Here is a 22,912-nt window from a genome sequence, read left to right as displayed (position 1 = left end):
ATACAGAAGGGAGGCAGTTTTGGTACACTGAGTAGATCCAAAACCTTGTTAAGATTCTTGCTTCATTGCCACTCTCACTGCAGCTACTGCCAGAGAGGGACTGAGAGAGGGATGGTGCACCCTGTGCTGTCCAAGCTGACCTAGTGCTGGAGGTCTTGCTCCAGTGTTGTGAACAACAGTGGGAATGTGCTTTGTGCTCCACACAGGTAGGGTGATGCCTGGTGTCTGTGAGTTCTCAGCTGTCCTTGAGTTTAGCTGAGGAGTCAGGGTGAGCCTGTGCTCTGCGCTGGTCAATGCTGGAATGGCCACCAAGCTCAGGAGAGGTGACACAGCCTCAGGGCTGTGGGCAGTGCCTTTGTACCTGGTTGGCTGCTCAGGGGCTACACCTACACTGGCTTTGTGGCTGTACTTGGCATCTCTAGCAGTTACTCACCATTTCCTTGGTCACCATACAGATTAAATCCATGTTAAATTCAGATCAACTAACAAATCAAGAAACAACAATTATGTAACTCAAAACAGCAATGAAAATGCATTTTATTTACTTCCATTTCATGTTCTCGGCTATCAATTTTGGTGGAGGGGTTTTTAAAGGCATAAGGAGCAGCTAACAAGCTTCCATTGGCCTTTAGTGCTTTTGAAAAACCCCTTTAATATCCCAAATTAAAGCTAAAAAATTTTCTGTGAAAGGTTGAATGTAAATCTCTCATTGATGTCACCAGGAAGATCTGTAATTGTTCCCTTAATGTACAGTTGCTCTTCCCATCACCCCCAGTCATCTCCAAACTAAAAGCAGTTCACTATTCCAAACCACACTGTGGGCTTCTACACTCAAATTCCTGCACATGTCGTGTTCATGGAACTTCTTTCAATATCAATGAGAGTTCAGTCCCCAGAATGACTGCAGAAAGCACAAGAATCTGGAAGTGTCCACAAACAATCTACAATGCAGATAGAAAAGTCTTGTTTTACATACGCTGGCAAAAACTAAACAGCTTTCTATCTAGCTCCTACTTGAAGAAGTTTGATATCACTGAAGCTACAAGACAAGCTAACCTCCAAAGCTTATGAAATTATATTAAAATTTATATTTTCTCTGAGGAAATACCCCGAAGTCCTATTATCTTCAGGTAAACAAGTCAGTATTCCGTCTTCAACTTGTGGAATATCCAGTGCTTGTAGGCATCAACTGTGACCACTGCCAGGCCTGCAAAACATTGATACAGAATACCAGAATAGTGCTTTACCCTCTCACCACGCTGCAAGGCCACCGTCCCCCTCCCAGCACAGAGCCTCTGCTGCCACAGCACCCAAGCCATCTGTTGGTAGTGGAGGAAGGCTGGAATTACCACTCTAGCACAGCTGTACCCACCCCCACCAGTGCTGCAGCTCAGCCACCAAAGCTTTTTGTGATCCTCTTTGGAAGTTCCCAGGCAAAGGCCCTTGGTTCTGCATGCACAAAGATCATCTCTGCACGTGTAGCCAGTCAGGAATGTTCAGGACTTTGGACTCACTGCTCACGGGCAGTGGCTTCTCTGGACTCCTGCTGCTGCCACTCCCATCAGGAATGCTGGCAGGTACAGATCCTGCTCGACACTGCTGCCACTTTGGCTATGAGGAACTCATATGAGGAACCAGCAGCTCTCCTGGATCTCTCCCCAATTCTTTGGGGTGGTACATCCACTCCAGCAAGCCCTCATCGTGGAAGGAGCAGAGCCCTGTGGGAGCAGGGAGTGGATCCCCAGCAGGGCTCTCACTGGCACCTGAAGTCCTGCCTGGTCCTCAGCTGGGATTGGTGCATTTGGCCTCAGGATTCTGAACAGTGTCCCTGCTTCCCTGCCCACGGCACAGAGATGGACCTCAGTGACCTTTAAAGACTCTTCCAAGCCCAGCCATTCTGTGATTATCATTCAGATCAACAGACTTCATTAGAGAAACTGTTGGGTTTTGTACTCATTACACAGAGTCCAAGAAAAAATCTCTTTAGATTTCCATGTGCCTTACACACAAACACATTTAGAAGAGCAGTTGTTAAATACAAAGCAGTCATGATCTTACTGCAGTGAGTTGAAAAGATGTGCTTTGCTCTGCAAATTCATGCCAGATCAGTTGATTATTTTCTCCTTCCATATGAAAATGTTTATGTGGGTCTTTCTGAATACTTTGTGAATAGCTCACAAAGACAAATTTTACTTCTAGATGGTACTGGCAGTCTTGCTCAAAACTCTGTCATGATCTCAGCCTTTGACAAAGCTTAGGGAGTTTTTCCCCCAGGAAATCTCTCTTCTTTTGTTTTCCCCTCTGGATTGAAAGAATCTGAGACTGCTTTACAGCAATTCCAAAAAGCAGCTGAATGTTACCACTATATGTCAGCAGCAATGAATATGATTGACAGAGAGGCTGCCAATGCTTATGAAATGTGGGTCAGGCTGAGACTTAGCCACTGATTTTTCTTGATCACTAAAATATTTGGTGTAACGTCATAGATTGAGCAATAGACATTCTGGGTAACAGACTGAAGTTACTGATATTGGGGGAACCTGAAACTCAAGACAAATGTATTTTTGTTTTTTAGTTGACAAAACAAAATTCCTTCCTCTAATTTAACTGCCTGTAAAAGCATGGTGCTTTCCATGAGGTTTAGGCAACCATGTCTGCTGCTGCCCAGGAGCAGAGGACACACAGCTTTCTGTAAGGCTTGTTCCATTTCAAACTCTAGCTAATGACCTCCTTTCCAGCCACCACCACCATCCTCTCTCTTAACACACTGTAGCCCAATGGGTTTTGGAGTCAAAGCTCCCAAACGGAATCGTAAGGGCACAAGAAGTCTCTTGAGACCCCTGCAAGGTTTTTGAGCCCCAAAGCTCTGCAGGCTGTGCCTGTGTCAGCGCTGATGCTGCACCCACCCAACCCTGGGCATGGGAGAGCTCCCTAGAGCTTCCAGGGAGGATGGATTTCAGAAAGAAGGGAATAAGGCAAAAAAACCCATGTGTGTAACTCCACAGCTTGAGGAACCCTGCCAGAGCATGAACCCAATAATTTGGCCTGTTCTCATGGGGACAAATGAGATTAATTAAGAGTTTTGCAGTTCAGTCACAGCTTGGCCAGTGAGTTCGGAAATATTTCTTTGGATTACAAAACAGGTGGCAGAGAAATCCTCATCTGACCCCAAACTGGAACTGTTCCCAAGTGTCAATTCATCAATATTTTAGTTTTAAAATATCATAATCGAGATATTGCCACATGCTTTGTTTTATTCCCATGGGGAGTCACCTCTTCTGTATGCACAGTTTCTGACACTTCCTGTATATATAATGGTGATGAATTTATTTCTGTATGGATTTTTCTCCTATGTATTTAAAAATAAGAATGTTTCTTTTAATGGTAATGACATTTTTGATATGTTTTCTTTTTAGGAAACCAATAGATAAAACATTTAGATAAGCTTTTTTCTTCTATAATTTCGTACATTTAGCATTTGAAATCCTTAAGCAAACCAGCAAAACATGTGGGAGGTTTCAGCAGTTTAAGACATCCCATGCAATGATGCAAAGCAACCAATGGAAAATGACACCTGTGGTTTTAGGATTGTTACAGTAACCACTACCCTGGGTAAAGTTCTGGTTTTGCACTCAGCCAAATATAGTAGGTCTTGGGCAAGAATTCAAGAACTCCCATTGTAATGAACAGCTGATTAAAATAAGTAATAAAAATTAATTAAACTATTAAGATGCCATAAAGTTTCCAGCTTTCTCATAATGGTAAATAACTTCCCTGTCAATGTAGTATGTGCATTGTAAAGGTGAATGCTGGTTCAACTATTAAGATGCCATAAAGTTTCCAGCTTTCTCATAATGGTAAATAACTTCCCTGACTGTCAATGTAATATGTGCATTGTAAAGGTGAATGCTGGTTTAATGCTGCCCTCTGGAGGAGACTTTTTTTTTAATAGAAGCAAATTTTATGCAAATTTTGTGCTGTGACAGTGTCTCTTAATCTAGTCAGCACACATGACTTTTGTGTAACTCCACAGTTTGAGTACATACTTGTAAAACCAGGAGTGCATGATTAGAAATTTTCCAAATCTGGTATTTCTTTCTTGGGAAATACAATTGTATTCTCATGTTTTTTCAGTCCCACTGTTACCCAGATAATTTACAGCATTACACACATAAAATGTACCTATAGTAGATTTCCTGACGCATTTCTATTTTTAAAATTTTGTGCATGGAACCTCTGAATTATTTTCTTTGTAAGCAACAGATTTCTCTCTAAGATATGCAAAATATTAATAACTACAAATGATTAAGATATAAAAATTTAAATGTCACCAAACCACTGATCCTGGACAAGTAGTGTAGGTATGTGGCTGAATTCAGATCAATGAGTTTGGTTCCAATGCGCTCTAGCAGAGGAAGGAGTGTCCAGAGGTGGAAAGAACCTCAGTATTGCTTTGTTTAATTTGAAATTCCTGCTTTTTACCTGTTCAGGACAGGCTGACATGCTGAGCAGCACAGCCAGCCTTGCAGAGGTTTAACCAGGAGATTTTCAAGTGAGAAGTTACCTACATGGATAACTTCAAAAGGCCTGTGACACTCTGACTTGCCAAGGCAATCACTGAACACCCTGAACCTGGCACCTTTACAGGCCAGCCTTTATGTAAGCATATCTCTTGACCCTTAGCAATAGTTGGTTGGTTGGTTTGTTTTTAACAAAAAGGAAGGGGCAGAGAGAAACTGGTCACTCTAGTTAGTCCAGTCTCAGTGTCACTTACTGGAGTCACCTGCCTTTTAACCACGTCCCTGGCACTGCACTGCACCTGACCACTAGTTCAGTTTGAAATACTCCAGAGCTCCACTCGGGGGATCTATTACAGACTGAAGCAAACCAGTGAGTAAAAAAAAATTCCTAAGCTTTCCCTTGTGATAATTTATATTTGTAAGCTAAAAATTGCTTTTAGTACTTTCACATCCCCAGGTGAACTAGTGCAACTTTGCCATGTTCTTGTGTCCCATTAGGTGGCACAACACCAGGGATGTGTGACTTTGTAAAGTAAGTGCAGAAAATCTGTCCCTTAGATATGAAAGGAGAAAGAACTTAATAGATTATATTATTGTATACTTTTGTAGAGAGCCTGGGGGAAACCACAGGAAGGCTGGGAAACATGAGTTTTCCATGCATAAGGAGAAGAATTATTGACAAGAGAGTGGAGTAAGAAATACATTAGTAACATTTGTGGTTTTCCTATGACTTAGGACAAACAATTAAATCCTGTTTTGTTAAGTTCTGCTAGAAGTTGACTTCAAGTGTGGTTTCATGGAACAGTCAGCTCACTTCTGTGTCAGCTCACTTGTGTGGTCAAAGTCTTACATGACTTAGATATTTATGAACAGAAACTTAAAAAGGAGGTGACCCAAGTATCTGTAAATGACACTGGTCCCATCTGCTGCTTTTTATTATACTGTTAAACACTCTATTTAAAAAGTTCATTTTGCAGGAATTTATTAAGTGTAGGTGAGTGCTTGTCAAACTTGTATTTCTGCAATTACATTAAAAAATTAGAGTCTGGTTTTCCAAAGCAAAAGCACCCATGATATGCACTGAACTTGTTAATTTAGCAGGAAGGTCCTAAGCTGCCATCAGTGCAAATGAGAGCTGGAGCCTGTTGTGTTTGCTGGTTTGATTCATAGACTGCAGTTTTATAAACAATTTCATAACAGCTTTTTGAGTTTCAGTTTGGGTTTCTTTTTCTGCTATCTTAAAAACAATCAGAAATACTGAATATTAAGAATGTTCAGCACAAATGCCACAGTCAAAACTGAAAGCCCACTGCTTTGCTGCATTACATGACTTTGGACATAGAAATGATACAAAACTGGTGTGTACACAAGCATTTGAGAAACTGTAACTGCTGGTATCTCAAATCTGGATACAGTTTATAAAAATACATCCAGTATGTGCCTTATCTGTCCATATTTGTTTTGAAATTATGTCAATAGAGCTTAATCCTCTACCACGTTATGCAAGTGTCCCTTATTTAGGTGAGTGGTTGCATCACTCCAGGGAGGCTGTTCAGAGGAGAAAGGGCTGTTTGTGTGTTTGCAGCTTGCCAAAAATGAGTTTTGAATGTATTTACATGGTATTTTATACAAAACTGGCTAAATCTCTGTATATGACCTTTGAAAAGAAATATATAGATATTAAAATTACAGAAAATGTACTTAACATCTCCATTTGCAAACTTTTTGTGACTTTTGATCATGTATGTGCCACGAAAAGTATTCTATTTACTCTTCTTTGGGGAACAGCTACTTTAAAAATGAAGGCATTAATAACAGTATTTCTTATCCATTGTTTTAACATGTTAAAATGGTATTAATTAGTACTACATCATGTATTTCTAGTTTAAAGCTGTAATGGACAATACATTACCTTGAGACCTGGAGGAATTTTTTTCTTGTGCTTTTTTTAATAAAAGCAAAGACTAGATTTAAAAAATGGTCTCTCTGTACAGATTACTTTTACAATTGTGTGAATATGTATAATGAACTCTGCATTTGTAACCTAAACTTTCCAAATTGTAAATGTTCAGGTTGTTATTATAAATAGCTAGTAAATATCTTAACCAGACAAGAGTTCAAATAAAGATTAACAGCCATTATTAACTTTTTCTCCACTGTCTTTTGTTATTAAAAGCCTGACCTTTATGAAGCAATGGAGTTAGACTAAGTTAAATCTAATTTTAACATAGCAATGTGGTTTTGCATTCTCCATATTGCACAAAATTTAAACTGCTCCTGTGTTCATCAAGTAATTGCAGCTAGAGATAATTATTGGTGGCTATATCTAGCAAGCAAAGTCTGCCAAGTGTAGTTCTAAAGTTATCTGTTCTGTTTTTCTAGAGTTTTTAAAAGCTGTTTGTCAGTTTAAACCAAAAGAATGTCAACATGTATTTGGAAGGAAAAAAAATGTATCATTTTCTAGAATCAAGTTGGAAAAGTTGATTAACTTGGTTACGGGATACAACATCTGCAGGAGCAGAACTCAATCCATTGCAGAACCTCCTTTCTGGTTCTTTATCCTATTTTCCTTTAGGTAATTCCAGTCAAACAGGAATGGAAGAAATATCATTCTAATCTGATGGACAGCATTTCCTCTTTTAATCCTAACTATTACCTGCTTTAGGATTGGCTCTGAAGGGGTCAGTCGGGTGTCTGCCTATCTGCCACCAGCCAAACACAGGGCTGGGTTTACTTCTGCTTTAACCATGTGGAAGAATTATTTCTGTTCTACCACCTTGGCTACCCACTCAAATTATTTTGAACTGTAAAAGAAACTTCCTCGATGTGTATTTCAATCACAGAGCCCTACAGCTGTACTAATGATCCTGAAGAGCCCGCTCCTCCCTCCGAGGTGAGCGGGGCTGGATGAGCAGTGTAAAGCCCTGGGGTGTGCGGATTGAGGGTGAGCTGCCGGCAGCCCCGCACGGCCCCGGGGGCCGCAGCCTGTCCCCATGTGTCCCCACTGCTGCCCGGTCCCTCCGGTCCCCGGGTGAGCCCCTGCCCCGCTGCGGGCGCACGCAGGACCCGCTCGGTGCTGCGGGTGCGAACCGGGCAGCGCTCGGCGCTCCGGCCGGGCCGTGCCCGCGTCCCTGCGCCGCCGCTGCCGCCCTGCCCTGCCCTGCCCTGCCCTGCCCTGCCCTTCCCTTCCGAGCGGGGCCGAGCCGCGGCCCCGCCCGGCGGCAGCGCCATCGCGCCCGGGCTGGAAGCGGCGGCAGCGCCCGCCCGCACAGCCCGGTGTAATTAACAGGAATTAGCCTTTCTTAAGGAGGGGATTACGAAACTGCACTGTAAAACCCGTATGATACCGAGTGCGCCTGTTAGAGGCTAAACTGCTTAGAAAGCGTTTTCTGCGAGCCCGGCGGAGACGCGGCTGGGGCTGGAGGCCGTGCTGGGGCAGGCGAGGCTCTGGCTCGCCTACTGTTACAGCCGTCTTTCAGGAAACTAATTATACCAAAACCGGGATGGAATTAACAACAAACGTCTGCTCTCTTTGACAGAATGAGGGACAAGACTCAGTTCTAAACTTCCCATTAAAGGTGGTGTTTCAACAAGCCTCAAGAAATTCTTAATTCTTTAAACCATCACCAAGTATGGCAACACAACTTTTATTTAACTAAGGGACTACTTTCATATCATATACATTCAAATCCAAGGGTACTTTTATGTGCTGTATAAATACAAGAGTTGGGCTGAAAGTAAATGCTGAAATTAGGATTATGCCAGTTACATGCACCCAAAAAACACTACACTGGGTATCAGATCTTTTTCTAACTGATTTGCCTTTCCACTGGCAACAAAGACCCAGCCTCTAAAAGCACTTTTTTAGCATCTTTTAAAGTTAGGAGAAGCTTACAAAAAACCCCAACTGTTTTGCCAGCTCACAGAAAGTATCAAGATAGCTCTTGGGTGGGATAATGAAGCACTTTCTTACTTCACCATTGTCCTTTGTCATCCATTTGACAATGGCTTTGTATTTATCATCAAATTATTTCTGTATAAGCCATCTTTTACTAAGTAAAGTACAGAAGTTTGGCATTGCCCTTCAGTCTCAAATCTCTGCGAGTCCTACTTGGGAAGATGTGTTTCCATGTTACTTGTTTGGAAATGAATTTAAAAAGTGAAACTGAACAAATGTACTTAAGTAAACCCAGCCTAATAAAATCACTGTGTTCTAGCTGTGGTTAGTGAAGCTGTAACAGTCACCTGCAGCAAACTGGAAAATCAGGACCTTGGCAGGAACAGCAAGAACACAGTAAGAATAATAAAAAGAACATAAGAAACACAAAAGAACAAAAAAGGGCAGACAGCACACAGTAAGGAATTGCAGTTAAGACAGGATGGAACTACAGAGGTGAGTCCTACTGCTCTGTCTAGACCCTAGAATAGGATTTTCAGGTTTGGAGTGTGCTTTTTTCCTGTTAATCTAAGAAAATTTGAGTACAAGGCTTTTGGTTTAGGGCCCAAAAGCAGGGTGACTGTGCCAGCAAACAGGAGAAATGCCTTTTACCAGTAGGATAAACTAAACTCACCAAGATTTATTTTGCTTTCTGATGCCTGTCATAGCTCTTCTTGCAAGCTGTTTTTTCCTAATGACCCAGTGAAGATTACCAAGGCAAAAGGCCAGTATATGTATGATGAGAATGGGAGACAGTACCTTGACTGCATCAACAACGTGGCTCACGGTAAGCTAAAGTCATGGCACTGGATGTTATTTGATGCTGTGTTTTTTTAAGCAGAACAAAGAACAGTCAGTACTTTTACTGCAGTTGCACTGTGCTGGGGGACGGGGTGTTTAACTGGAAAAGTGGAAGGAAACTTCCCTGAGCGTGTAGTTTGGGGAATTAATGTTTTTGAATTTGGCTGTGTGAATGTGCTTTCCAGACTTGCTTCCTGTCCTGTCTTCCTAGAAATGTGTCTAAAACATACAGATTTTTTTCCATGGAAACTCAAGTAAAGCACCTCACTGTAAAATGAACAAGTGACATTTTGTTATTGTAAAAGTTACTGTTAAGTGCACAGTCACAGAACCACTGCTCAGTGTGGTGCCTTACTTTTGGATAACTAAGTGACTGCTGCTTTCTTAAGTTAGAGAGATTTGAAATCTCTCTAACCTAACCCCTAACCAGGACTAGTAATTCTTTGATAGTAAAGCTTACCTGCACCTTCCCAAACTCCTGAACTGTGTAAATGCCTAAATCCAGGCATCAAATCAGACACAATTTTTTTACGATGTAAATTTCCAGTACTAACTACAAACCTTAAATACAGTGGGAGGCAAGTTCCAACTTTCTGAGGAGCACAAAAATGTTTTTACAAGACGTACCATTATTAAGGCCATACTGGTAAGATCTCTGTACTATTAGAGAAATCTAAGTGTTAAGCTGGCATGTGAATGAACACCATGGGCAATACGAAGAACTCTCAAACCACTCTCCACATTCTCTTGCAGTTGGACACTGTCACCCTGATATAGTAAAGGCAGCCCATGAACAGAATCAATTGTTAAATACAAATTCTCGTTACCTTCATGACAACTTGGTTGATTATGCAGAGAGACTTTCAAAAACACTACCTGAGAAATTATGCATCTTCTATTTTTTAAATTCTGGGTAAGTTGGGTTCATTAGAATTGATACAGGGGCTTTACTAGGTATATACAGACAAGTGCACCATTTCTTATCAATAACCAATTTCTGGTGTGGATGACTAGATAATGACAAAAACATAGGTTTGGTTGTGCAAGCTTTCTACCTGGAAACTAAACTTGTGCTTTATTTAAGAAGGGTTTTATTCTATTTGTAAGACCTTGGACCTCAAAACAGTAATATAAGTATTTGCTGTGTTAGTTTCTTGTCTGATTTGTCTTCTGACTTGACAGTTATTCTCAAAATTAAATGTACCAATGCATTGCTTCTGCTGGGGAGGGGGGGGACATATCCTTAAGCAAACTTCATCTGGAAGAAAAAAAACGCCAAATTTTTTCTCAGAAAGTAGTTCCTGTACTCAGTAGTTCCTATACTCTCAGCTTTTTAAGATGGATTCTATTCTGGTGAAGAGTCCTACCTAGTGAGTGCTGATTACTAAGAATGTGTGCGTAACATGCATCAAGTTCTGTTTTCTGCCGACACAAAGAGCAGTGCAGGGGAGGTTAGATTTCAAAATTCAAGGTGTCCACAATGAATTTTTCCATTGTAGATCTGAAGCCAACGACCTTGCCCTGAGGTTGGCACGGCAGTACACAAAACATGAGGATGTTATCGTTTTAGACCAGTGAGTACATTGGCAATCTGGGGCTACAAGGCTCCCTTTTGGCCCATGGTCAGAGCATTTCTGAAATCCTCCTGTAGTAGAAAGGCTGTAACCAGGAAGCTGAGGGAAGTAATTTTTCCCTCTGTTGAGTATTTGCCAGCCCAGCCCTGAGAGCTGTGGTTGGGCTCTTTGGGCTCTCCAGTACTTGCCAGCTGTTGACACACTGGAAGGAGGCCAGCAGTGGCCTGCCACCATGGGAAAGGAGCCACAGCAGGGAGAGGTGCTGGGTTTGTTCAGCTGCAAGAGACAGCCAGACAGATCTCACTGCAACTACAGCTGTGTCATGGCAAGGAGCAAAAAAGATGGGAGTCATGTGTGATGATGTATGGTGACAGGAAAAAATACCTCAAATATAAGTTCAGACCTGAGGAATTTTGATGAGACATAGGAAAAAGAAGTCTTTTGCCATGAAGGGAGTCAAATATTGTAAGAGGATGCCTACAGTCACTGGAAACTCCATTGTTGGAGGATGTTCAGAAATAGGCCCTTCCCATGGTTTGCAATCTTGTGCTACTGCTCAGGTGTTCCCTGCTGTGATTCCAGTCACTGGTACAGGCAAACCAGAGCTAAGTCCTGTCCCTCTGCATCCTTTATATGAAAAAAAAAAAATCCAAGTAGTACTAAGCTTATTGATAGAAAAGAAACTGCAGAGCTGTTCTCAGTTTAAGTTACTGAATTTCCTACCAGGTGGTAGCAGCTGGCTACTTTTTACTGTTTGGAATGCTAATACTATAGAAGTCTTGATACTGAGAAAATTACTGTTCAGTTCTGCCAATTGTTTTTAAGTGCTTACCATGGACATCTGACATCTTTGATTGACATAAGCCCATATAAATTCAGAAATCTAGAAGGACAAAAGGAATGGGTCCACGTGGTATGTACTGCAGCCTATTCCTATCAATTACTTGTCAATTGAGTGGAGTTGTTTGTATGATATATTGAATGTAGGATATTATTCCTTTGCATAGGCTCCTGTTCCAGACACATACAGAGGACTTTATAGAGAAGACCATGAAGATTCAGTAACAGCCTATGCTGATGAAGTAAAAAATATTATTGAGCATGCACATAAGAGAGGCAGAAAGGTAAGACATGATTTCCTGAACTGTTTGTTTTGTCTTAGAAATGAAGTGCAATTCAGAGTTACTAAACTAAGTGGTATGGACTCGTCAAAAAGTAAAGATCACAATTAATAATCAAAAACCATCTAAGGACAAAGCTTGCTCCACAACTGTCTGTATTGTGTTCAAACATTATATGCTGTGTTTTAGATTGCTGCATTTTTTGTTGAATCTCTACCAAGTGTTGGTGGTCAAATCATTCCCCCAGCAGGATATTTTCAGAAGGTTGCAGAGTAAGTGGTCATTCATTATCTTTTTTAACTTATCATATTTGGTAAATAGACAATTCTCTGCCTGCTGTGACATAGAACTTGATAGGAAGGAAATCACCCAAGCCTTCATGTTAGAATGTGAACTTTGTATATGGCAAAGATCTGCTTATAAACACACAGTATGGAATATAGATTTGTATACATTTGTTTCATCAAAGTTTGCAAAGTAACACTTTCTGCATGTTCCTAAACAGTAAATGCTATGTTCTCTTTCCTTTTAAGAGACAATCAAATCTGTTATGTTACAGGCATGTGCACGAGGCAGGAGGTGTATTTATTGCTGATGAAATTCAAGTTGGCTTTGGCAGGGTTGGCCAGCACTTCTGGGCATTCCAGCTTCAGGGAGAAGATTTTATACCTGATATTGTCACTATGGGGAAGCCAATAGGGAACGGGCACCCACTTGCTTGTGTAGCAACAACAAAAGAAATTGCGGAAGCGTTTGCGGCCACAGGAGTAGAGTATTTTAATACAGTAAGTAAACAGCTGCCCACTTCTGTAAAGGAGCCTAAGGATTAAAATTAGATACTCATGCTATGTTTTTATTAGCATTTACCACATAGTAACTAAAGAGGAACTGTGTCACTGTACTATTTCTGTGTTTCTTGTCTGTGACTCTATGTACTGGCTCCATCTGATAAAAGTAATAATATGCTCCTTGTATAACTGAGGCTACACTTTCAGTGACATGATTTCATCTTTCTTCCCTTTCCATGGCTCTGTGTGTTCCTTTCCTGAGCTCAGTTTGGTGGGAACCCTGTTTCATGTGCCATTGGATTAGCTGTGTTAGATGTAATTGAGAAGGAACAGCTTCAGGCTCATGCCACAGAGGTAGGCAACTTCTTGATGAAGACACTCAAAGAGCAGCAAATCAAGCATCCCATCATTGGTGATGTCAGGTATCTGTGCCTTATTTACATTTTTAGCTGCTTTCTCTTTGGTTCAGTCAGTCCAATATATGTTGTTTAGGAAAGAGCAGCAAATCAAGCATCCCATCATTGGTGATGTCAGGTATCTGTGCCTTATTTACATTTTTAGCTGCTTTCTCTTTGTTTAGAGAAATTAATAAAATTATGTGTTTTCAGCAGAAATAAAGAGCCTCCTGTACAATTAAGTAAAACAAACCTGAGCTTATCAGAAGTCTCATATACTTTGCCACTCTGGGCCACTACTTTTTATCAGTTTATTAGCTGCTAAAACTGTTGAACTGCTACTGTTCAAACTGCTGTTTGAACTCAAAGTTCAAGTGCATAGGGTACAGAAGTGATGAGCTAGATGGAAAACATGCTTAATATCCTGTCCTGCTCTACCAGTGTGAGCAGACAGAAGTCTATTGCTACATTTCTTCAGAACAGCAAAACTTTTTTTCTAACAGTAGCCAAACATCAGGTAATTCTCATGCAGTAATGGTCTAGTCTTAAAAAAAATCTCATTTTTTTAGTTCATTTATAGCCAAACATCAGGTAATTCTCATGCAGTAATGGTCTAGTCTTCCCTCATTTTTTTAGTTCACTTGTAGTTCCTTCCTCTGACACTGACTCTGGCAGACTGAGTGGTTTCATTTCTTTTACAGAGGTTGTGGCTTATTCATTGGAGTGGACTTAGTCAAGGATCAAGCAGAAAGGACTCCAGCCACAGCAGAAGCAGAGGATCTAGTAACAAGGTACAGGAGTTGGTAAAACACAAGGCCAAAACTGAAAGCAGTTGGTGTAGAAAGGCACTGTGTGACAGCCTGCAGGCTGGTGTTGGAAGTTTTCCTGAGCTGCATGCAAAGGTAAATGTAATTCTTTGTTATTGCTCTTTCCAGACTTAAGGAAAAATATATTCTACTGAGTACAGATGGGCCAGGAAGAAATGTGCTGAAATTCAAGCCCCCAATGTGTTTCAACATGGAGGATGCAAAATTTGTTGTGGAGACAATTGATAAAATACTAACAGGTAAAAAGTGATCAAAACCTTCCTGAAGACAATGCTGAGCTACTGAGCCTGATTTTCAGAAATGCTAAATTGGAGCCAAGATGGTAAATGCTGAGCACGTAGCCTTCCCTTCTCAGTTCTATGTGCTGAAGTTCTCCAACAAAACTACTAACTCTACAGATGCATGTACATTTTAAAATAGCTTTGCTCTGGCTGAGGTTTGAGTGTTTAGCTTATCCAAACATGCACAATTTGTGAAATATGTGCACATGTTCCTGAAAGCCATAATCTATGCACTTTTGCCACTTAGCTTTTTTATACAATTTCTTCACATTTAGCATTAAGAAAGTTAGTGTAAAAAATGTCACAAAGTCATGATTTTTCAAATTGTTTCTTATTCTCTCTCCAGATATGGAAAAAGAATGTCTGAACCAACAGAAAACACCTGTTTGTTCCACCTGAGCAGGTATTTACCTATATAATATCAGCACTATTTAAAAGCCAAGTTTCTAAACATAACTTCACAAGCACTGTCAGAATAAAGCTTCCTCAGAGATGCTTTTACTCAAAGTTTGCAGGAATTTCTGGGAATCTCCAAGCATGGACCACACTTGTGTACATCCAGTATTCACAACTGCCTTCCAATAGTCTGAGCCAGCAACCCTGTGTGCATCACTTGTTGTAAGCAAGGGCCAACATGTCCCAGACATGACTGTCTCTAGAGCATGCAAATGACTGCACAGCCACACAAACTTTCTGCTTGCTGCTCAGTGCCTTCAGGCTCCAGCTGCATAACCACTTCTCAGCAGATCTCCCCTCAAGTGTCATTTCAGGTTCACAGCTGCTTCTCATCCTTCAGGATCCATTTACCCCTAGACTCAAAAGTTTGTGGGTATCAGAATAAGATTGGTCTTTTTAAATCTTCAAAGCCTTGTTGTGTCTTCATCTGTTGAGGTCCCTCAGTAGGTTGCCAAGAGAACATCTAGCTGCAACTCAGTTTGCTGCTCACCCATGAGCACAGTGTACTCTTACAGTTAACACCTTGGTGACAACACCCTTTGGTACACTTAGCACTTCTTCAAACTACTCTGACTAAAAGACAACCACATGTTTGGTAGAACTCTGGACAGCTGGGCAGGAATGCACCTGACATGGTCATTGTGAGCAGTGTAACCATCGTGGCCTCAACCACCATGAGATTCACAGTGCTATGGCCCTGAGCTAAGGAGAAATATGTTTTTAGTTCAGTGTATATTAGTATAGCAGGCACAAGAAAAATGTGTTAATATTTTATTTAGCAAGTTAACGGAAAGACATACAGCTGTTTATACTACTTATTCTTAGGAACAGAAAGATTACTTAACAGTGCCAGTGTAAATTAGAGGCCTAATGACTTAATGTACTTATCTGTGATCTAAACTAAGCAAGAAAAATGCCTTTATTTTCTACAGGAAACCTAGAATGCAAAAAGCCTCTTACTAAGTACAATACTAGTAAGACACTTACATATAATGTAAGCGAAAATGAGGCAATGAAATAATTTCTTTTAATGATACTTTTACAAAAAAAAACCCATAACATTATTATCTTTCCATAGGTTTCAAACAATGTTCAAGATCTACTACTAAGAAACATTATTCTACTATAATAATGCACATTTAATCTTCATCCTAGTATATCTTAGACCAGATAAGTTACCTTTGATTTTTCTGTTTTCATTTATCTTGATTTTAGTAAAAGCTCTAGGAGAAATAAATTTTACAAGAGCTTGTCTCAACTCTGGCAGTGTGGAATTGGTTTTTATTTAAAACTGCATATCTAAAACTGATTATAAAGGAGGATTTTTCTAATGGCCACTACAAAACACATTTTCTAAATTTATGTACTTTCAGGTTATGACATTTCCAAATCAGGATGAGCCAATGGGTGTTCTGATATTTTCAAGTCTTCAGCTACCTATGCAAACACCATTCCAGGTGCCAGTACTCCCAGTCCCACCCAGGACTCTGATGAGTTTCAGCAGCCAGTGTCAGAACAAGGTCCCTAAGTAGCACTATATTCAACACACACTCTCAAGCCACCAGGTTAAGTCAAAAACTTCAGTTCCAAATTCCTAACATCAAACACATGAGGGACAGACAGCTGAGGGCTGTGGCTCCCAAACCACTTCTTACAAACACAGTCTGTCCTCGAGAAATATCCAAGTGGGATTAGTAAATTAAGAGCAGTTTACAGCCATAAGCAACAACCTTGTGTACAAGCCTTTACTTTCACCAGGCAGTTCTTTGTATCACAAACTTTTCATGCAAAGAAGAAAGGGAAAAGCCAGCTCTGCATTTAAGTACCAGTATCCTCAGTTCCTGCCTAAGGCCACATCACCTGTTAAGGAAGCATCACCTGAGCACCTACTTACAAAAACCACCACAAGAACACCAGCTGACACACTCTTGCTAGGACACCACTAGCCAGAAGGACTGCAGCACAATGCTCCTGCTATCATGCCATTTTCCCACTGGAGGGCCAAGTGCTTGCTAGAAAAATATTCTGCTGCCCCTTATTTCACAGAAAAAATATTTAAAGTACGTAATAAAGTATTTAAATTTTAAATCTTGAGACAGTAATACTTCTAAATACTGTACTCATTTGCTTCAGTGATCTGCTGTTTTTTTATTTGCAAGTAATTTGGGCTGGAGGTTACATGGTCCAGCTGTAAAGTTGTCAACTACAAGATTTAAAATCTGATTTTTTTTTTCAATACTCAAGACTTCCACCTAATACCAGAAGAGCCTTACACACTTCTAACTTACAAGCAAGTTTTTCTTTTCAAAGACAACCAGCAGGGAGCAGCAGATTATAGTCCATGCAGAAATAGCTGCATCCCTTGTTAAAAAAACTGGAAAGGTCACTAGTAACATGCATTTGTTTCTTGTCTTAGTTACTTGGTTGATTCCACTTCCAGGTGTTACTTGTTCAAAAAGAATTTGTTACAAGAAAAAAATACCACCAGATTTTAGCTTTAAAAGGAGATTAATATCAAACTGATCACTGCAACAAAGATTAGAAGTTTACTTTGTGGAGTAGAGCTTGCTGCTTATATTCTGCAACAAGACAGGCAAATCACATGACAGTTACTGCCTTAAAATAGCAGTAAAGTAAAAGTAAAAAAAAAAAAAAGGTATTTCTAGCTGGTCACTCATCTCTAGAGAAAGAGATGTTTTTTCCACCCACACTGGAAGTTCTTTTAGCCTTTTCTATTATACAAAAGGCTGCAAAAACTCAGACTTTGCATTGGTAATGTAATGTCTGTCCAACCTGCCTTTCAAGGCAGGTATACACAGCCCACTAACAACTTGCAGACAAGTCTCAAGACAGAATCATGAAATATGGAGGAAGTGCAGCCAGCTCCTTGCACACCTCTTGACTCCCTCCTGCAATGCTGTCCAGACTCCCAAGCCCTACCTGAACCCTACAGCTCTGGCTCCTCCTAGCAGAGCCCAAAGCAGGCACCACTGCAGTTACTTGGGAGTCTCTGTGCTTGCCTAGAGCAGAGCCACAGCCTCACCAGCACAGCCCCACCACAGCTGGGGCTTCTCACCTGAGCTCTCCTCCACAACCTCCAGGCAGAAGTGACAGCAGATTTTAGCTGCCACTTAACTGCAAGTGAGCACAACTACCAACAGAGCCTTCTAGTTTTAAGATTAAAAACATTAAAGCACAACTCTTACTCTATCAAGGTACTGCCATGAACTAAGTTCTGGGAACAGGATACTGGTGTTTTACTAACACATGAGCTGAAGAATGGCACAAGACACTAGATTACGCCTTTTTTATTTCAAAAGCTAGGATAGCTTCAATATCCATGTCATGGTGAATCAGAACACATGTAAAATACCTTACAATACATTAGATTCCAAAAAGGTACCAAAAAGTACAGTAAAATTAACACTTCCATTACAGGAAATGTATGACACAAAAACAATACAAAATAAAAAGGTGGAAAGTGACACTGGTTCCCTAAGATGCATCTCATTCTGTACAACTGGAGTAATGCAGAGTCCACAGTTAACTCCAAGAGGCAGTCCCTAGATGCAGAGCTGCAGCTTTAAGCAGACCCTCAAAATCAGTTTCAGTTTAACCTATTAATAAAATCATTAATTAATATCTTCAGCAATGCTGAAAATTACACACCACACTGTCTAGACAACTAGTTATTGGTATTAAACATGTAAAACATTTCCAGGGAGCTCTTCCAAGTAAGATGCACATTTAACAGGCCATAGAAATTTATTGTAAAGTTAAATTTGGTACAGAACTGAAGTATCCATCTACAGCATTGTATACAAAACCTATGCAGTCATTTTCCAAAAGAGACCATGCCACTGCATACCTGAATAAGTTTGATCAATATGGCTTGTAGTTATTCTGATGACCACCACGTCTTGGTGTCTTCCCATAATTTGCACTGCCTTGACCTATGAACAAGAAAACAAATGCATTAAACTGCTAATTAGTTATGCTTGCTTATACCCAATACAGTTCTCTTTACTTACTGTAATCATAGCCTGGTCCATATCCATAATACCCATATCCTGAATAATCATAGCCTCCATAGCCACCATAACCTTGCTGATAGCCGTATCCTTGATTCCCATAACCCTGGTTCCAGTAATTGCCATAACCTTGATTCCAATTTTGACTTTGAGCTATAGAAGGGAAAACCATCCACAAAATCCCATTTTAGTACACACAACTTATTTAGAATGTGTCCATACTAAAGTAGTGTGTGTGGTACTTACCGCCGCCTCTTCCACCTCTGCCTCTTCCTCCATAGCTACCTCTTCCTCCACCACTACTGAACTGTTGCTGCTGGTACACTTCTTTTGGCTGTGCTACCTTAATCTCACACTGCAAATAAAAAACAAGGAAGAGTATGTAAAGTGTCTCAGAGCAGCACTGCCCCACCTTAGCAGCTGGAGAAGCCAGAGGTTCCTCTGGAGGCAAAGGAGGTGTACGTGCTGTGCCCCGTCAGGTGAGCAGCACTAATGCACACCCAGGGACATCTGATTTATTGTGCTACCTGGGCAAAGGTAAGTCCCTGTCAGCCTTTCCAAGAGGCCACTGCTTTCAGGGCATTTTATCCTGCCAGTTCCCTACCATCCGCCTCACCATGGAGAGGTGCTGAGGCCACCTCTCCTGCAGGAGCCACAAGGCTGTCCTCTCACCAGGGACAACCTCCAGGACAAGGCTGCTGCTGTCAGACTGCTTCACCTGAGCTGCACTGAATGAACGAGCTTCTGAGAACTGCACCAGAAGCTTTCCTGGCAGCCACTGTACACCCTACACACTGTGGATGTGGATGGACTGTACCACACCCCTACCAACACCTAAAATCACCATTTATCAAATACTAACAGGTAAAACCAACCAGAACTGACATTTTCAAGGCAGGTTCCCAGGCTGCAGTTCAAGCTGTCAGCCAACTGCCAGGTTCCTGGATCTATGCACAGTCCAAGATTAAAGGCTACTGTGCTGAAAATGAACAACAGCACCTGAGCAAGCCTGGCCTTTACTACAGGACCTTTAAGGTAATCTGCTTTTTATTATCTATGGCTATAACACAAAAACAAGTCATAGATATGATACAGGAATTTCTCAGCTCTCTTGGCATTTAGGCATCCATCTCTCCTAAAACAAACTTCACTGCTAACCAGTGACTTTCCCACTGCATTAGGTTTGTCAAAATTTCTTCTGTATTAAGAGCAGTCCTAAATCACAGGCAATCCAAGTCAGTCTCAGACAGTATGATCCAGTGTAATAAGGCTCTGAAGTTATGTGGTCAGCACTGGCCTCAAAGCAAGGGAACAGGGACACCTCAAGCCAGTACACATCATTTGCCTCCAGTCTCTCTCCATTTGTTGATCCATAGTCTCTCTCCATTAGCTGTTCCCTCAGATGAGCAGTCAGCTGCTCAGAGCACCTCACACCACCCTTACAGTAGCTCCCATAACCAAGCACAAGCTTCCATAAGTGTACATTCACTCCCTGGATCCTTGTAGTATGTTTACATGTAGTATGTTTACAAGGTTTGGGTAGCAGGGGGGCTGCAGAAAGGGGCTCCAGAGAGAAGAAAGCAGAAGCTGTCCCCCAGCAGACAGAGCCACTTTCAGCCAGATGCTTGCAAAATTGGGCATCTGCAAGGCTTTCCTTTATGCAAGTGCTCTATGCTGAAAATAGGCATCTACCTGCTGGAGTGGCTAACACTGCTGCACTAACACATGAACCAATTTCTCCACATATATTTCATTAATGCAATTAGATATTGAGCATACAAAAAGCCCTAAAATACAGCAATGACAAGAATTGTCAAAGAGCTTTAGTAGCCTCTGTGACAGAACTCAGGGCAAAACTTCAAGCTGTCCTTATTGTAAATTTGGTACTTTGACACAAGAGGTCTACAAAAGCCTTTTCAGGTTATAGATGTAGAGGTATTATCCATGCACAAAGAGTTACAAGTCAGAGTTTCTACCTTGCTTCCACTGACGTTATGGAATTTCTTCTCCAAAACCTTCTTCACTGGATCCTCTTCCTTGAAAGTGATGAACACAAACCCCCTCCTTTTGTTGGTCTTTGGATCCATTGGCAGTTCAATTGCTTCAATCTGAAGATGCAAAATACTATTTTCAGACTCGTGTTTTAGATGAACAGTTAAATGCACAGAAACTGGGACAGCAAAACTGTAAATTTTCTCTTTATGCGTATTATGCAACACTGAAGTTGCAAGCCCTTCTATGCTAACAGTGGCTTTCAGAGCCAAGATTTCCATGCTACAACTCTTCAAACTGGTTTTAAAATGCTTCAAGACAAGAGTCTCTAGCAATGGAAGCACCTAGTGCAGTAAGTGCCACCTTTGCTCTCAAGCTGGGAAAGTTCTGGATGTTACAGAAGACTTGATACATCTGAAGTTAACTTACTTTAAAACTTGCAAATTATTAATAAACTAAACAGCAACTGGAGACTATACTTTCAGAGTTTGCTAAGATACCATTACACACCTCTCCAAACTCTCCAAAGTATTCCCTGATTTTCTCTTCTGTAGCTTCTGGGTTTAGCCCACCAACAAATATTTTCTTCACTGGATCCTTTTTCATTGCCATGGCCTTCTTGGGATCAATTAGTCGTCCATCTAGTCTGTGTTCTTTCTGTTCCAGAACCTAAAAGACAGTTTGTTATGATTAACTCAAGCTGAAAAGTTTCCCCTAGAAGTTAAAGATCTAAAATACTAAGCTTAAATTCACCTTTTCAACACTCCCAGGTTCTTTGAAGAGAATAAATCCAAAGCCTCTGGATCTTCCTGTGTTAGGGTCCATCTTTATCGTACAGTCGGTTACCTCACCAAATTTGGTGAAGTAATCTTTCAAGTCTTTTTTGCTTGTATCCCAACTGAGGCCACCAACAAACATCTTCCTGAAATTTCAAGGAGAGAAGAGCTATTCAGATTCAGGAAGCACTAGAGAAAAGCAGATGCAGTAAGATGCTCAGTGGTACACACCTCAGCAGCATTGTCAGAACAGGACTGTCTGTTCCAGGTGCAACACCTGCATCCTGTCAAAAGCTGCTGATATTACAGGAGTGCACAAGGGTGGGCTTCTTCCCCCTCTTTCTGAGGGAATGCCACAATGCACCCTGCCATTCTTTAGAGGATACAAAAATTAGTAAGAATAGCCTGAAATACTCCTTGCCAGTAACTTAGGTTCTTAACAAAAGTATTCTATAATTTGCCAGAAAGCAGTATTATCAAGTACTGCCAACTCAGTTTTTGCAAAGAACTTAGGATCATTCCTACTGCTCTGAAGGTATTCAGCAAATAATGTATCAAAAGCAAAGTATTTGAGCTCTCTTAGGTTTTGGTTAAACAGCTGTAAAAATTTTAGTCCAGGTATCTGTGACCTCCAATAACAGTCACATACAACAGATGGGACTTTGGACCTGCCTTAACTACTATGTTGTGCACTTCTTCCTGCTTAGTTACTGACTCTAGCTCTGTCTTCCTCAGTACTACAGGAGTCTCTCCATCCCCAGCCTTTAATTCCAAGTAGGTGGATACAGTTCTTCCCTGCCCACTTTCCCATACAAAATACCCTCTGAAGGAGGATATCTAGCTCAAAGAACTAAATTCAAGGCACAATACTGAAGTGAAGCTTACAAACCAAACAGTGATAGCAGGCAATGAGGCATTTTTCAAATGCTTCACTTCAAATGAAAACATTAATAACATGGCTGCATTTTCTATTTTCATAGTTTCCAAGGTAACAAACTAAGCTTTTAAAAGCATTCGAGCCTTTTATCTAACTATAGACTGAAGCAGTTTAAGTTGTCATTAGTCTTGTTTGGAGGCAACCTAGACTGGCACTAGAAGGTAGCAGCACTTCAGAAATTAAACTGTGCTAAAATAAAACTGGCTTTTGGTGTTTATGTGTAACTTTGCAATAACTGGCATCTGTTTATGTACAAGAGGAAATGGGGGAGGGAACCCTAATGGGGTGTTTTCCCTTTTTTCTTAAACTGGGTGAAGCCAAACCCTTTATCTGCTGTAGTGAAGTTTTTTCAGCAGCCCAAGCCGTGCACCCTTGATGAGTGCAGCAGGAAGCACCGGCTCCGATGCAGCGTGTGCTTCCTGCAGCCATTCAGCAGAGCCTTGGAGGAACGGCCGAGCCAAGTTTATTCACCTTCC

At 41.0% G+C, this 22,912-nt stretch overlaps 2 protein-coding genes across 11 annotated transcripts; one reads left to right on the top strand and one right to left on the bottom strand.

Moving 5' to 3' along the window:
• Window positions 1–504: 504 nt before the first annotated feature.
• HNRNPAB (heterogeneous nuclear ribonucleoprotein A/B) lies at window positions 505–21,671 on the bottom strand. 6 transcript variants are annotated; one of them, XM_039701260.1, is made up of 7 exons: window positions 21,477–21,671; window positions 21,234–21,392; window positions 20,708–20,839; window positions 18,978–19,086; window positions 18,732–18,884; window positions 18,569–18,653; window positions 505–1,207 (listed from the first exon to the last, which is right to left on the bottom strand). In XM_039701260.1, the coding sequence occupies exons 1-6, from the start codon at window positions 21,639–21,641 to the stop codon at window positions 18,583–18,585; spliced, it is 789 nt and encodes a 262-aa protein (XP_039557194.1). In that variant the 5' UTR covers window positions 21,642–21,671; the 3' UTR covers window positions 505–1,207; window positions 18,569–18,582. The 6 variants fall into 6 exon arrangements, with proteins under 6 accessions (XP_039557194.1, XP_039557197.1, XP_039557196.1 ...); XM_039701262.1 differs by lacking the exon at window positions 505–1,207 and adding an exon at window positions 14,918–15,053; XM_039701261.1 differs by lacking the exon at window positions 505–1,207 and adding an exon at window positions 17,993–18,317.
• On the top strand, window positions 7,717–15,958 carry PHYKPL (5-phosphohydroxy-L-lysine phospho-lyase). 5 transcript variants are annotated; one of them, XM_039701257.1, is made up of 12 exons: window positions 7,717–9,244; window positions 10,012–10,171; window positions 10,758–10,832; window positions 11,658–11,745; window positions 11,840–11,956; window positions 12,143–12,225; window positions 12,513–12,738; window positions 13,009–13,163; window positions 13,838–13,927; window positions 14,072–14,202; window positions 14,591–14,647; window positions 15,779–15,958. In XM_039701257.1, the coding sequence occupies exons 1-11, from the start codon at window positions 9,190–9,192 to the stop codon at window positions 14,641–14,643; spliced, it is 1,233 nt and encodes a 410-aa protein (XP_039557191.1). In that variant the 5' UTR covers window positions 7,717–9,189; the 3' UTR covers window positions 14,644–14,647; window positions 15,779–15,958. The 5 variants fall into 5 exon arrangements, 3 of the variants coding, with proteins under 3 accessions (XP_039557191.1, XP_039557190.1, XP_039557193.1); XM_039701256.1 differs by lacking the exon at window positions 15,779–15,958 and adding an exon at window positions 14,753–14,894; XR_005626687.1 differs by lacking the exon at window positions 15,779–15,958 and having other exon boundaries at window positions 13,009–13,095; window positions 14,591–14,600.
• Window positions 21,672–22,912: the final 1,241 nt, after the last annotated feature.

The sequence above is a fragment of the Passer montanus genome, unplaced genomic scaffold (assembly GCF_014805655.1).
Source record: "Passer montanus isolate IOZ18808 unplaced genomic scaffold, ASM1480565v1 scaffold15, whole genome shotgun sequence".
In the NCBI taxonomy this organism is placed as follows: Eukaryota; Metazoa; Chordata; class Aves; order Passeriformes; family Passeridae; genus Passer; species Passer montanus.
Note: the sequence above shows the minus strand (reverse complement) of the source record. Positions and strands in the feature narration are given on the sequence as shown.